Below are 16,694 nucleotides of genomic sequence, written 5' to 3'. Positions count from 1 at the left end.
TGTAGGGCTGTATTTAGTGAAAGATCCAAGTGTGATGTAGTGAAAAACAATATGTGTGAAATATTTAATTCATGGATTATTGGTCCTAGACACAAATCTGTGATTAGTATGCTTGAAGATATTAGGCACAAAAGGATGGATAGACATGGAGATATGATTAAGTTTGCAGATACTTAGATTAGTGATATTTCACCCATGGCAAAAATAGTTTTATAAGAAAATAAAGAAATTGGTAGGGAACTAAAGGTGAATTGGAATCATGCCATTGAATTTAAGATCCAAGAAGGAGAATATAGAGACATAATTGACATTGTTAACAAGACATGTAGCTGCAGGTTGTGGCAATTGAGAGGTATTCCTTGCCAACATGTAGTTTGTGCTTTGTATCACATTGGGCAAGAACCAGAAGATTATATGGAGCATTGGCACAAAAAAATACATTCTTACGTACTTGTAAGTACTTCTTACAATCTATGTCTAATATGGCAATGTGTCCTGAAACCAATAACCTACCAATTAAGCCTCCTGAAGTGAAGCCAATGCTTGAAAGACCAAGCAGATGTAGAAGAAAAGACAAAGAAGAACCAAAAACAAAAGAAGTGGGGGAAAACATCAAAGAATGCAGTGAAAATGGCATGTTCCAAATGCCATCAAGTTGAGCATAACAAAAAAAGCGGTAAATCAGTGGTAAGAATTATGACATTTCTATCTCATTTTATGATTATTTTAGATTTCTAATTTTCTTCCTTAATTAGCAGGCCACTCAATAGCCTTTACAGTCCACTCGACAGTCTTCACAACCTACTCGACAGTCTTCACAACCCACTCAACAGTCTTCACAAGCATCAATGAATCAGTTAGGCACTCAACATTCCTCTTCTTTATGTACAGAAACCTCAAGAGTTATATGAAATAAGAGGCAACAATCAAATAGTACTTCAACTACAAAGGCTACGACTTCTTCAGTTGGAAGAAAAAGAATAAGAAATGTGGGCTTTGGTGTTTACACAGATACACAATCTGAAAGACAAGCCGTTAATGTATGTATATACTTTTACATACCCGATTCTTTTATATCTTTATCTATAATAATGAATAATATAAAGCAATAATGTAGCTTGAAAGATAAAGTAAAAGAGTTATCTCAAGTGGGTCTCAAGTAGCATTAAAGGGCGCATTACAAACAAATATTGACCTTGGATTTAAGCCACCTAGTTTGAAATAGAAAGAAAAAAAATCCTATGACTAGAAACCAACTTCAACTAATGTCATAGCGAAAAAAATTGCAAATCAATTCCAATCGGGCTCCTTAAGAGTTCAACAGTTGTTAGTGATGTGGCTTCTTGGTGAAAAACAATGTGGATCGTATTTTTGCGTATTTTGATATATATTTTGTAAAGGCATACTTCAATCACTGATCATTATGATGTATTTTGAATTATTTTGATATATGTTTGTCTTTAAACAAGTCTTTAGATGTCATTGTAGTTCTTGTGAAGCTAGTTTATGTATTTTAAGTTGACGCTTTGTAAAGCTAGTTTAGCATGTGCGTATGGGCTTCTTTTGTGTGCAAATTGTGGTGCTAGTGCCTATATTGAAGTGATGAAATTGTAGAGTGATGAAACATATGTTTCAAATTAAAGCTAAAGATATTGTTCTGAAATTAAAGTAATTTGCTTGATTACAATAGATATAAGTAGCCACCAACCCCAAAAGAAAACTACATTACAGGAAAAATGATACCGAAAATCAACGTACATAACAGTTACTAGATAAAGAACTCTCTATAGATCCAACATAGTATCACAATGATCAGCAAATTTTGATATTTTCTCCCGATCTTTTCCTTTTCTTCATCATGCTTTTTTATCCTCTTTTATAATTCTGAAATTGCAATTCTAGCATGTTCAGTATAATCAACTTCACACCACCTAAAAAACTTATATCCAACTTGTTTACAAAGAACAAAATAACTATAAAAATTGAATCTTGAATATTAAAATTTAAACAAAAAATAGTTATATAAAATGAAATCATACTCGAACATCTTCAAATCTAAGAAACCAATGACCTCGATTATTTGCAGATCAAGAAATCTTTATTATAGCTCTTTTTCCACAATGACAAAAAAATTTGAAGCCATTGCATAAAAAAAATCAGAAATCGTGCAAAAAAGCGAGAAAAAAGCTTCTATACTAGTAGTAGAAAGAAGAAATAAATGGTATTTTGATAGGAAAAATAAAGACACACACATATATACAAGATATTCATTAAGGATAGAGTTGTCATTTTTGCTTCTTTTTTTACAGTTGTGGGTCTCAAAAATAACACCTGACGCACCTAAATTGCGTCCCCGATCACGCGTTATGCCAGGATGGATTCACAGATTTTTTTGTTAAAGAGTGAGATAGTTAAAGTGCCTACTTGTGCACTATAAAAATTGGGTCCAACTTAAAATTTGAAGCAAAATTTAAGGGCCAATTATGTGTTATGCCAAATTTTATCAAAAAACAATTAAGGATTTCATATCCAATTACATAATTAAAATAAAAAACAAAAAGTTTAACCTTAAAAAAATAAATTGTGTAACATAAGTTCATATTAAGGTTAATCTTAATTCCCTCACTTTGAGTAGAAATATATTGACATAATACATAAAAATATCTGCATAATTAATAAACATGCTCTTTATAATAAGAACTTTTGACAGCAAGAGAAGAGTCATCCTCATCACAAGGACCGACTTCTTTAGGTGCGAAATTCGATCAACCGCGAAAAGACATCAATAAAGAATCCGCTTGACTTCATCTGACATTGTGCCTTCTAACTTTTGGTGTGCGTAAATAAATACTTAAACTTATATAAAGTCGGACAAATATAAATAAATATCACATGTCACAATTTGTATCCTATTCAGGTTCCTGCATGTATTATGTTACATAAAATATGTATCTCTACTTATGCACATAAAAAATTAAAGGACGTAAATGACATTTAAGATAAGTTAAAGAACTTTTATGTATAGTGCAAAAAAATATTTTTATAATAGATAGATCTAGAGAGAATAGCTTATTACAAGATATTTTATTCAGTGAGTCATAAGGGGCCCACAACATTAGATCACCAATCACATCTTGCCACGTAACCTCGCTTCCCTTCTGACATATCTTTCTTTTTAAGCAATTAAATTAACCAACCAAACACCCCTACGACTGATAGAGAACTACTATTCTCTTGTAAATTCTTGTGTTTTTTTTTAGGTGATTTGTAGTAATTCTACTATACCCAATTCAAAAAAAATCATCTTTTTGATATACCCATTTCAAAAAGATTGCATTTTTTTAGTACAGAAATATCAAAGATTTACTGGTTCACTCCCTTCTTGTTTCAGCCTTCAAAGGTACTCTACCCCAACACTTTCTTGATGTTCTAATCAAATTTATTTCATGTGGGTATGATTTCTTTTTGTGAAAGGTTGTATTTTGACAGAGTTAAGAACTGTATATAATTTTAATAGGAGTGAATATCATACATTTTCTGCTAGGTATGTGATGATTCTATTACACCCAATCCAGAAAGATTGCATTTTTGATGTAGATGATATGATCTTCAATTTTCTTCTTTGTTCCCAAAATTTTAAGAACTAGTAGTAAATAATATAGCCTATCACAACTTGTTTGGAACATAAGCGAAGCCTGGATTTGAACTTTTTGGGTTCTACATTTCAGAATAGAGTCATCACGCTTTAGTAACTAGATTCTGAATTTACTTTTTTGGGTGCATGTTTAGTGGACTTCTTGATACAGGTACAAGGTTTAGACTAAAGCTACTGGGGACCGTAGGTAACTTTCTTGCTCCGCCCATGTTTTACTGAGGCATGGTTGTTGTTTATGTTTAACTGTGATATAAATAAGTATGATACACTTATTAGATTTTCAAGGATTCTAGTATTTCCAGTTAAAAATAGGAACTTTTTATGCATAAAGATGTGCTGATACCAACCCCTTAGACTTGCCGGCTCACTCCCCTCTGGCTTAGTCTTCTTGGTACAACCCCATATTTCTTTCTTGATCTTCTAGTCACATTCATTCTAATGGGTGTGATTGTTTTTAAGATATGTGGTTTTCCGATAGAGGTTCAGGACTATAAATATTATAAATGAGCTTGAAACTTATGCATTCTTTATCGATTTGTAATATTTCTAGTATACCTAATTTAAAAGTGAACTTTGATATATACAACTGGCGTGATTTTAATTTTGTTTGTTTGTTTATGCACTTTGAACTGGAATGAGTCTTGGAGATAAGTGATACTGAGTTAAGAACCTCCAATTCTTTGTTTAGTTTGCATAGACATCGTTGATATTATAAAGAGATTGCTGAGAGATGCTGAATTGTTTTTGCTTTATATTGTGATTTAAGTTACAGAGGTCACGGGTTCAAGCCTTGGAAACAGCCTCTGGCAGAAATGCAAGGTAAGGCTGCGTACAATAGACCCTTGTGATCGGGCCCTTCCCCGGACCCTGCACATAGCGGGAGCTTAAGTGCACCGGGCTGCCCCTTTTATTGTGATTTAAGTTGCACTGGTGCCTTGAAAAGAGAGGTAAAACCAAAAGATGGGCGAAAAGGATTACTAGATGATTTTCTTAGGTGATGGGCCTTTGTGCTAATTCTTTGTCATTGTGGTATTATTGGGAAATTTCTCAGCATGTGTTTGTAATGTTTACTTTTTACTTCTTCTCTGTAATTTAATCTTTTCCTTTTATCTTCTTGTTTACTCGTTTCAAGGAGAAGGGGTAAGAGATCTTCTGCTCTTATTTGCTCTGAGTTTGTTTCTTATTTGTAGTTTGATGAGTTAGGTGATAAATGTGCAAAAAGGAATTCTATTTTTGAGATGGAATCAGATTGTATATTCTCATACATAAGTAGTAATGTCATTTCTTTAACCTTCTGATCTTTGCGTCGGTTCTTCTTGGATGCAGTCAATTATAACTGGTGTTGCCTGAGCTCTCGCTGATTGAGTGGTGCTTATCTTGGAAGTTAGTGGAGAGGAGCCAATGTTGCTTTGTCTCTTCTTTTCGTTATCTCTCTTTTTGACATTTATAGACAATGGGAGTGCTGGTATAACAAGTGCATTCGTTCGAACTCAGTTTCCGTCTGTGGATATTCCCCTTGAAAATGAAGTACTTTCAGTTCCAAAGGGTTATAACGTTCCACAGCAAGTAAGTTTGCAGTCTTAAGACTTACTTTTTGTTGGGTCGGTCAAAGCTTTCTTAATAGGTGATTTGTTCGTCTACTGTCCTTTCCTAGTGAATTCTTGTTACGGTCAATTCTTGTTCAATTGCTTTAAATCCAAGTGTTAGTTCAATGCATAATATTCAATCTTCCAATTTGCAAAGTTCTCTACTAGCACTTTCTTGAGATACTAGAAAATTGTGATTTAAAGAACAGAATAATATTGCTATAAATTTGTAAGTAGAACGTTCGTCATGCTCATCTGTTTTGCAGAACATGAGAAGCTCGAACTCCACATTTTGTTTTCTCTGATGAATTTCAAGCTCCATGGTTGCTTTGATACTAGCTAAACGTTTTGCTTCTATATATTCTTTTCTATTTCGAATTCCAAGCTGTTTCCTATGCAGAAGTTTTGCTTAGGGATGTTGGGAGGGGGGGGGGGAAGCCTTAACCCACCCCGCACAAGTTTTTTCATGTCACTTCTTCTTTATAATATAATATGAAGATATGTGATGCAGCATTCAACAGACTAGATTAGAGCTTAGGTTTTTTCTTATTTCATTTTTTTCTACTAATATTTTTACTTCTTGTGACATATATAATGCAATTTTTTTTGTGCATTGCTTTTTCAGTGGCTCATAATGTTGAGAGAATTGGATCCAAAACTGTACTTTTTTGGCATAATACATATGACCCTTAACTTGGTTTCAGCTGACAACTATGACCTCTAACTTTACTAGTGCACAAGTAGGCACTTTAACTATCCACAATTTGAAAAACTAGACACATCCGTCCTACATGACGTGTCCTATTTGGCATCCTACATGTATTATGCCACGTAGGACACGTCTGTCTACTTGTTCAATTTTTTACAAGTTTAAGTGCCTAGCTGTGCACATCCAAAGTTGGAGGGCATAGATGCCAGCTGAAGCCAAGTTAAAGGGCATTTTTATGTATTATGCCTACTTTTTTTCATTGTCTTAATTATAAAAAGATTAAGATGCTTATACTAACTGTTTGATAGTACTTTTTACACAATGAATGCAGTTTAGCATAAGTTGTTTGTAATTATTTTGATGGAATTTCAATTAGCTTTAGTTATGTATTATTTGGATCTAGGTCACAGAATTGCAATAGTAGATGTCAAAGCACTTCTGTATTAAAGTTCTTGTGAAGAAATTTCTTTTCTTGATCAGATCAACGTCCTTAACTACTAGATTTGAGCTTGCAAAAATGATTGAATTTTACAAAGATATTCTGTGAAAAATTATAATGGTGAGTAATGCCATGAACAAATTGATCAGCAACCGGCCCCACCCCATTGCCATCCCTAGTTTTGCTCCTGTGTGTTCTTTCATAAACATGGCTTTTGAGATGACAATGGGTTTATGTGGCCTCTAAAGTGCTAACGACTTCAGTCATTCTTCTAGGTGCATATTACACAAGGTGACTATGACGGAAAAGCTGTCATTATCTCATGGGTAACTGCTGATGAACCAGGTTCTAGCGAAGTGCGATATGGCTTATCTGAAGGAAAATATGATGTTACTGTTGAAGGGACTCTAACAAACTACACATTCTACAAATACAAGTCCGGTTACATACATCAGTGCCTTGTAACTGGCCTTCAGGTAGTCAAGACCAGCATTTTGTTATCCCTCTTTTAAAAAATGAAAGATTTATCATTTTTATCTTGTTGGTTATGGCCTATGGGCTAATATGCATCATGCAAGTGCATTTTAACGTAGCATATAGGTGAGCATTCCCATATATATTTCCCGACCAAATAAGTACTGCTTATTTTTCTGTTGTGGGAGGACGGTATTTCATCTCGCAGTAAAATTCTTAAGCCTAATTTCTCTTCTTAGTTCATATTAGATGATTTCCTCTCTGTTTCATTTCCAAGGCAAAGACTAACAACGATGGGACTTATTAGAAAAAAGAAGGTTAAGAAGGATAGGTCGACTAACATATTACTGTTGTAGCAACAAAAAATGAAGTTTGGTGTAATTACAAGAGTTTGGATATAAACTTATTGTCACTCTTTGCTCCTTTTTTGGTGTTACATGGCTAGAACCAATGTAAATGATATAGACGCCATGATAAAATTTATTAGTAATCTGCACAGTTAGTAATTGTGTTGTACATAACAACCAACACTTTCCTTATGCTTGTTTTTCTAATCTAATATTACTTATAAAATATGAGTTTGGATGAAAACTTGGATTGATAGACAAACATCCATTGGTTTACATCTGGCTTATTTGACGATTCAAAAATTTTGTTTGTCAGTTTAATTTTAAATACTATATGTTACGTATTTTCCATCTTTCGCCTCAGGAGCACTAGTAATTAAGAGGCACATGGAAGAAGTTCCCTAATAATCTCTTTGTATGGCGATAATGGCATATGGATGTCTTATATGTTACCCCTTCCCCCTTTTTCAATCTGTTTTAACTTCTGGTTTAGTATGACACAAAGTACTACTATGAAATTGGAAAAGGAGATTCTGCTCGGAAGTTTTGGTTTGAAACTCCTCCAAAAGTTGATCCAGATGCTTCTTACATATTTGGCATCATAGGTAAGTAGTTTAAATTTATATTTGATAAGTTAGCTACGTAAATTTCTTTCACTTTTTTATCTTTTTCAGAAGAACGGGCTGTATCCTTGTAAGTTTCTATAAGATGGGTTATACACCATAACATCACATAACTTTGTTAAAAGGAAAAAAGGTAGTCTAGTGCACTAAGCTCTCGCTATGTGCGGGGTCCGAGGACGGACTGGACCACAAGGGTCTATTGTATGCAGCCTTACGCTGCATTTCTGCATGAAGCTGTTTCCATAGCTCAAACCCGTGACCTCTTGGTCACATAACTTTGTTATGACGGAAATATAGTTTATTTGTTTTCACAATATAGAACTGAAAGAAAATGTATAAAATGCTAGAGATTAGAAAGAAAATTAGTTCCTAACTTTTTCGTTCATGGATGAGCGATGGGTTTTTTCTTGGTAATGTAACATAAATCCAACCATTCTTATGAAGCAAAATTAGAAACCTTTGACTCTCTTTGGAATAACAAGTCAGCTAAAGTTTCATATCTGTTTTACTGCATCTTGATGACCCTGCACCTATTTAAACTTTTCACATCTAGATCACTAACACTGTATCATAAAGTATTATTTTTTTCACATATTGTATGTGAGTCCATTTGGATTAGTTGACTGTAAATAGCTGATAAACTTTAAGTGTTTAAACATATTTTTTAAATGCTGAAACTGATTTTACAAATAAGCAAATTACGTGTTTGGATAGAAGTGCTGAAACTGTTAATAAGCAGTTGATGTGTTTGGTAAAAAAAAGTTGATAAACTGTTCTTTTTTTACAATGACTAAAATACCCTTAACATTTTTGCAAAAAATAATGTATTTGAAAGTATAAGAAAAGGAGTAACCACGAATACGTAGTGAAGAAGAAGTTAGGAGTTTTGTTTTGGGAAAAATAGTAAAATACTTGGTCAAACCAAAAGTGCTTAAATTGAAAATCCATAAGTTGGGGATGACCAGCTTATGACTTTTGGTTGATTTTAACTTATAAGCACTTTAGTGGCTACCAAATGCGTAGATAAGCTAAAGAGTGCTTATAAGTGTCACGACCCAACCCCGTAGGCCGTGACGGGTGCCCAAACCGGACATACACGTGTACCCCTGCCAACTATACATAACCCGTCTCCTATTTATACCCCAAATGCATCAACATGTAAGAAACATACAAGCCGACAAGGCTGTAGTAACATATAGGGTCGTTCCGTACTACATACATACGCGAGCCGACAAGACCGCCACAATACAGGGAACGCCCCAAATCATAAGTCATATCAGTACAGCTGTACATACATGCATATACAACTCATGTACCACTGATATACAACTCATATACAGATCATACACAACTCATATACAGCTCATACACTACTCATATACACGTACAACCTACATACGTATACCACCCACATATGTATACAACCCACATATGTATCCACAGACCTCTAAGAGTAAGAAAACTGTAACATAAGGCGGGACAGGGCCCCCGCCGTACCCGTGAACAAAACAAATATGTACAATAAGGTTTAGTACCCCAAAGTCAGGCTCCAGCACAATGGAGCACTTCCGGACCGCTGAGTGGGACTCCTACGCTGGCGGATCCCCAAACTGTGTACCTGTACCTGCGGGCATGAACGCAGCCCCCCGGAGAAGGGGGTCAGTACGACATACGTACTGAGTATGTAAAACATAATATAACATAACTGAAACCATATCTAAAACCGCGAAGCAGGGGATAACATATCATATGAGAAATCTGTACCTGTACCTTGTGAATCATAAAAGCATGCATGTTCAAATTATATCATATAGCCGGCCCTATAAGGAGTCCGGTGGATACATCTGTAATATCATCACAACCCAGTGCCATCATCATCTTATTACCACACATCGTCATATAAATATATACACACGTATCCCGGCCCTCTAGTGAGGGACTCGAGGAATAAGGCAGTGAACTGCGCACGAGAACATACCCCGGCCCGGGACTCGGTGAAAGATGTGTCACTGTATACACGAGTAGAGTAATGAGCAACTATATGCAATTTAAATCATTATCGAAGACTCGACCGTAGAAGCAAATTAAGCTATTGTCTGAGAATCAAGATTGTAATGTAATCACCTTAAATGCCCTCTAAATGCCATTAGGGCTATACTAGTTAGTGTTTCGGGGTCCTTAGACACGTACTAAGGTAATGCTAACCGCTTAAGGACTCCAGAATACATGTTTTCATATAGTCCTTACAACTAGGAGCCCGTATATTCATTAAGTCCTTAGTATAGAGAAGGTTCAAGGAAAGTAGCTTAACTGTTATAAAAGTTCATTACCCAGAAGTGAATAAGAGACACTTAGGAATGGAATTACTTCAGAGATCGCATCATTGTTTACTTACCTCTACGACATGCCAAAAGAAGAGAAAGAATAGGCTTTACATACCTCTTATGGATTCCCCGTAATCGTCCACGTCGTTGTCCTCGAAACCTATTTAACACGGAAGTAAGGCAAGTATTAACAACCTTAGACTTTTCAGCAACTTAGACTACCCACGAGTATTCATAGAACTCGTCCCCTCGCTTGCACCCTCGACTAGTTCCTTAACTAGTTAAGAAGTTAACGAAAATCGGACAGCACCCCCCCTATAATGTGCCCTATCCGAATCCACAACCATGTCCTTAGCACCTGCAGCTAACCAACAATATAACCAGCAGCCCATACATATACATATTACGACAACATTATACAATATAAACCCCCAACAATTCACTCGAAACTAAGATACCAAAACTAGAGTTTTTAATCTTTCTTTCGCGAATTCTTTAATTGCAAAGCGGAGGGTCGTGTGGCTGCAACCAGCAGCCCCCCACGCCCTTATCAACATATATTTCAGCACCACAGCACCTCACCACACGACCAGCAGTCACGCCCTACAAGCGCAACGTATTATTCGATTCACAATTAACTATAGCGATTCCAATTTCGCTTATTTCGAACACCGAACTTTTCAAACCTTTCCCCAACTTCCAGCAGCTCCTAAGGTGTGTAATACACCCTAACTTAACATCATAAACTTCAAATTAGAGGGGAAGAACTTACCTTTCCCGAAATTGGCTAAAACTAGCCGAAATTGTGTCTCGGAACTTTTTTTAGCGCAAAGTAACGTCGTGGCAGCTTGCTGTCCGATTTTTGGCTGCACCGAATTAAAATTTTATACTACTAATACTTCCATATCATCGTAGTATACGCTAATTAATTAATTTACGGAACGAAAACGGGACTTACCTATTTTTCTCCCAAAGCCGTCGCAATTTTCTCTCCTTAGCTTTAGGTTTTTTTTTTGTTCACGTTGCTTGCTGGAAATTTGATGAATAAACTGAAGTTTGAGATACATATCACTTATATGGGTGGTCCCAAGGGGTGACACGTGTCAGCCCCTATTGGGCCACCGTGTCCATGCACTCCATGTGGGGCTGCCACATGGAAGTGCCCCCCCCCCCCAAGCAGGTGGGTCACCTACTTGACCCCAAGCAGGTGGGTCACCTGCTTGCTTAGGGGCTGCCACGTGTCACCCTCCCATTGGCTGCCCCGCGAAATTTTTTTCTCCTCCTCGTGGGTTCGTAATCTCGTCCTAGTTTAAGAGCCTATGTCATCCGTGCTACGCAAGCTTGGTGTGTAAAACTTCTAAGTTAGGGGCGTACGTTGGTAAATCGAGTCCTACGACTCATTACTTAGCCTCCTACTCCTTCCGACTACTCTTGATCTTATTTCCAATCTTCCCTACTATGGGGTGTCACATTCTCCCTTCTTGAAATTGTTTAATGGTGTCGTAACTTAGGCGGCTCACATGATAGCTTTTAAGTAACTTTAGGAACCTTTCGAGTTCAAGAATGTGGGGTGTAACAATAAGCCAGCTTGATAAGCTTATAAGCTTAGCCAAACACTCTCATTATTGTGTCATGATTCTTATACATTCGTTCAATATCCTTTGCAGGTGACCTTGGTCAGACATATAATTCTCTTTCAACTCTTCAGCATTATATGCAAAGTGGAGCAAAAACTGTCTTGTTTGTTGGAGATCTCTGTTATGCTGACAGATATCAATATAACGATGTTGGAGTCCGTTGGGATACATGGGGCCGCCTAGTTGAACAAAGTACAGCATACCAGCCATGGATTTGGTCCGCTGGGAATCATGAAATAGAATACTTTCCGTATATGGTAATGTATTGTAATACAACTAAAGACCTTGCATATGTTTCACAAAGTTTTTCGGATTTCTTTATAATGTCAGTTAAGTGGCTACATCCTAAGTCTATGACTACAAATGTAGATACTTAGTAGAATCATGCAAGTGTGAATAGAATTAAAAAAACTGTCTTCTTTAGGTTAAAAAAGAATTTACCTTGATGTCATCTTTTATTATCAAGGTCACTAAACCTAGTAAATTTGTAACATTGTTGCTGAAGAGGTTTTCTACTGTAGGACATGTTTTATTCTCATTGTTACTACTGCTTTCCAGTTAAAAAGTGAGATTTACTTTGTTGTGAAAAGATTCTAGTAGCCACAAGCACGCCATTCACTTGAACCAAAGATGAACTAAAGATGTTTTGCGCTTATGCAGAACATTGGCAATTCTTTCACGATTCTCAGATAGACCCCGAGGCTGTGATGGCTGATTTGCAAAAGCATGAACCCTAATTCTACATGTAGAAAAAATTTCAAATTCATCTCTAGACCTCCAATTTCTCTTGTACTTCGATTATCGCACTATTTTATTGTAGTTACTGATCCTTTTTTCCTGAATGTTTCGTCATGCTTTCTATAGTATTTTGCCATGGTGTCTTCACTTCCATTATTTCTTTTTCGATCTACTTGATATGCTTTTCCTTGAGCCGAGGGTCTATCAGAAACAACCTCTTTACCTCCCTTGGTAGGGGTAAGGTCTGCGTACACTCTATCCTCCCCAAACCCCACTTGTGGGATTACACTGGGTATGTTGTTGTTACTGTACATCTCGACCTCCAATGTGCTTGCGTCTTTTTGAGCAATGTCTTAAACTGTACTGACTTAATCAAAATAAAATAGAATTCCACCAATGAGTCATGTAAAATTACTCCCATCCAAAGGAACTTTGTACTATGTTCATTCAAAATATTTGATGCCCCATTGACTATATTTCTCATTATGTACAGGGAGAAGTAGTTCCATTCAGATCGTTTCTATCTAGATACCCCACACCTTATCGAGCTTCAAAAAGCAGTAATCCCCTTTGGTATGCCATCAGAAGGGCATCTGCTCACATAATTGTCCTATCAAGCTATTCCCCTTTTGGTAAGTAATTGTTCCCACTTATGCTTGTTTCTTTTTGTTTTTCTAACTAGCTACTTTAACTTCCTAAGTGGAGGTAGTCAGGTAAAAGTGTTATAAATTATACATATGTCCCTTCTCATACACATGTCTGATCCTTCATGATCTAAATTTTAATGTTCGGGGGTATGGATCCAGCTATAGATACGGATGCAGGGATTCAGTTAAGGATAACTCAATAGCTAAAAAGAGTTGTATGTGTAAATTATGAGACATTATGTGGAAACTCACAAAGTTTTCCGAGGAGAAAATTTTGTTCAAGAGGAGAATCCCAAAAGGTGATAAAAGGAAAAGGACTGACATATAAATTTCTATATACAAGCTATTCCCCTTTTCTTTCAATTTCACCATGCCTTTGTTTTGACTACATAAATCATAAGTATCTGTCCGAATTTCTCTGTCAATTTTGGTCAAAGTACCCAAAATCGGTTGACCAAATCCGATACTGATCCCACACCCACACTCATGTCATGTCAACACGGGTGCGGCACCCAAAGTGAAGAGTCCGAGCAACTTAAATTCTGATACCTTGCTGATAAACACAAATTATTCGGGTTGGTACACAGAAGTTAGAGAGTTTTAGTGAAGCGCAATGAGGTTTCTTGAAACTAAGTTGATGATCTAGATCTGAAAAATCTACTAGCTTTTGCTAAAATTTGAGTAAATTGAAGATTTTACAAAAAATATACGCTTAATGACAAATAGATACGGACACAAACTAAAATCAAGATTCTGAAATGTACAAATTTTCTAATTTCAAAAGACTCAAAGAAGTTTCAATGAGTTGTTGCCACACACTAGACCTGCTAACAACACTTCATTAAATCTCCTACTTGTGATTTGAAAAGATATTTGTCGAAAAAAGGAGCTTAAAATTTGTGTTTTTGTGGACTCTGCCATTAATTAGCCAGCTAACATACATTGTTAAGATATAGGGCGTAAACCATCATTTTCGGTAATAATTGCTCTTTTGATTGAATAGCTATTTATTCGCTCTCTTGTCATGCAGTAAAATATACACCTCAATGGCATTGGCTGAAAGAGGAATTTAAAAAGGTGAACAGAGAGAAAACTCCTTGGCTTATAGTCCTTATGCATGTTCCTATCTACAACAGTAATGAAGCCCATTTCATGGAAGGGGAAAGCATGAGATCCGCCTATGAAAGATGGTTTGTCAAATACAAAGTCGATGTGATCTTTGCTGGCCACGTCCATGCCTATGAAAGATCAGTAAGTTGTCTTATCTCATCATACTTGTCGTCACTGCTGGTCTTTCAAAGTAAAGATCACGTTTTGATACAGCCAAAATTAACTCTCAAAAAGAAAAAGAACTCAGCTAGAGCTAACAAAGATCAATAGGAAGCTGGAATATCTTAACAAAGTTCAATCCGCAATGCGCTATATCTTTGAGTAAATTGTGTTCCTCTCTACATAACAGTATCAACCAAAGACTGGAGCACCTTGGCAGACATGTAGAAACATGCAACACAATAGCAAAAATATAGATTGTAGGCACAATACAAAAAATGCTGATTTAGCCCCAGAACAAATGCTTTGAATAAATGGAGTACTACACTAGATGTATCATGTTTATTTCCAAACTGATATCTTCCTGGACAGTCTAGCATTTTACTCAAAAAAAATTGAGGGTTACTTGCAGTAATGTGAGGGCTATCAGGATATAGGCTAGAGGGGCATCAATGCTTTCTTTTCTTTTATTGAAGATGAATTTATGAATCGCGAGGCATCCCAATCTTTAGATTTCTATTACTACATGTTATTATTTAGCCTCGTTATCTTGTTTTCTTGATGTTGTTTCTGCTTGTTACTACTGCCTCTTTTTCATCGCTCGCTCAACCGAGAGTCTATCAGAAACAACCTCCCTATCTTCTCAAGGTAGGTGTAAGGCTGCATACACTCTACCCTTTCCAGACCCCACCTGTGGGACTACACTTTGGTTTGTTGTTGTTGTTGTTACTTGTGGTACTGTATGTGAAGCACTGTTGTGTTAGAATTAGCTGCAGATATCAATTGCACATTTCTTCCGCCTTCTCTGGTTTTCCTTTAAACTCTATTTGGATTGTAATTATTAAGACCTAATGTTAACTTCCAATTTTTTCGTCATTTTCAGTATCGCATATCTAATATACACTACAATGTCTCGAGTGGTGATGCTTATCCTGTACCAGATAAAACAGCTCCTATTTACATAACTGTTGGTGATGGAGGAAATTCAGAAGGTCTTGCTTCAAGGTAAGTTACATAAAAATTTAACTAATATAACTTTCTATTTGCTGTTGAACTATATTATCATTTGCCTTTCTGTCCAGATTTAGAGATCCCCAGCCAGAATATTCTGCTTTCCGTGAAGCCAGTTATGGTCATTCGACGCTAGAGATCAAGAATAGAACACATGCATTCTACCACTGGAACCGAAATGACGATGGAAATAAAGTTACAACTGACTCATTTACATTGCACAACCAGTATTGGTCAGTAATTCCTTTCTAGCTTTTCGATTACATTCTTTTCTTCTCTACCATATTAATTTCTTTATTGAATGTTCCATCTAGTTGGAACTTGATAATATTGAAGAACTTCCAACTCATGTAGTTTGCAGCTTTTCGATCCATGCCACAAAACATTCAATGTTTCTGGTGTTTCTTTTATATTTGTAAGTTGTAATCAAGAAAATATTCTCAATGCTAAAAGTTGCTTTGTCACTATTTGTCTTAGTTCTGGTTTAGTTCTTACACCATTTCATTACTTGAAATACAAATTGGTTTATGATCATTCTTATATAACGATGATGTCCAGACCAGATTGCATGCACCGCGATCTCCCATCAACATAGTTATAGGGTAACACTGTCCACTCAGGCTTAAGTAACTGAGGGTACATGACCTATCTTTTTTGTTTCCACTGCAATTTGACCCCTGATCCCCTATAGTTGACGTCTAAGCCATACTCTCGAGTGCTAAGAAACAGTAAATGATTCCCGTTGTTGTTTACTCTCGATACCATCCAGTGGCTAATAAACGCCATTTTTATGCAGGGGAAGTGGTCATCGCAGGAGAAAGTTGAACAAGAATCATCTTAACTCTGTCATTTCCGAAAGGCTCTCCTCCACTGCGTGGTTCTGAGACAGTTGCTCAAGCATGTTGTGAAACAATGGGGTAATTTTATGCCCTGATCCTAGTATGCAATTACATTGTAAAATGTTTCTACTTTTGTTGGAGAGTGGATCCAGCTATTTTCCCAGAGTATTGGTCATGTAAAATAAGAGTTTGTGTTGTTTATATATGGCAGCATTATGAAGTACTTAAGCTCTTGTAAATTTGAAATTACTACATGTTAAATTTTCATTTTTTGTGTTATTTGATTGATATCTCTGTTATGAAACTCAAAAGTAAAACTACAAATGGTAATTTTCTGAATATAGTAAATAAGTTATTTTCTGGGGAAAAAATAACTGCAGCCTTATGCCCCCTCTA

At 36.2% G+C, this 16,694-nt stretch overlaps 1 protein-coding gene across 1 annotated transcript; it reads left to right on the top strand.

Annotated features, from left to right (window-relative positions):
• The first annotated feature begins 3,205 nt into the window (after nucleotides 1-3,205).
• Nucleotides 3,206-16,577, top strand: LOC129891432 (bifunctional purple acid phosphatase 26-like). The gene is made up of 10 exons (XM_055966797.1): nucleotides 3,206-3,400; nucleotides 4,982-5,221; nucleotides 6,665-6,865; nucleotides 7,704-7,815; nucleotides 11,825-12,051; nucleotides 13,026-13,164; nucleotides 14,210-14,430; nucleotides 15,332-15,453; nucleotides 15,531-15,692; nucleotides 16,256-16,577. The coding sequence occupies exons 2-10, from the start codon at nucleotides 5,057-5,059 to the stop codon at nucleotides 16,341-16,343; spliced, it is 1,437 nt and encodes a 478-aa protein (XP_055822772.1). The 5' UTR covers nucleotides 3,206-3,400; nucleotides 4,982-5,056; the 3' UTR covers nucleotides 16,344-16,577.
• The last annotated feature ends 117 nt before the right edge of the window (nucleotides 16,578-16,694 follow it).

The sequence above is a fragment of the Solanum dulcamara genome, chromosome 6, assembly GCF_947179165.1.
Source record: "Solanum dulcamara chromosome 6, daSolDulc1.2, whole genome shotgun sequence".
In the NCBI taxonomy this organism is placed as follows: Eukaryota; Viridiplantae; Streptophyta; class Magnoliopsida; order Solanales; family Solanaceae; genus Solanum; species Solanum dulcamara.
This window is presented reverse-complemented; position numbering and strand designations above follow the sequence as displayed.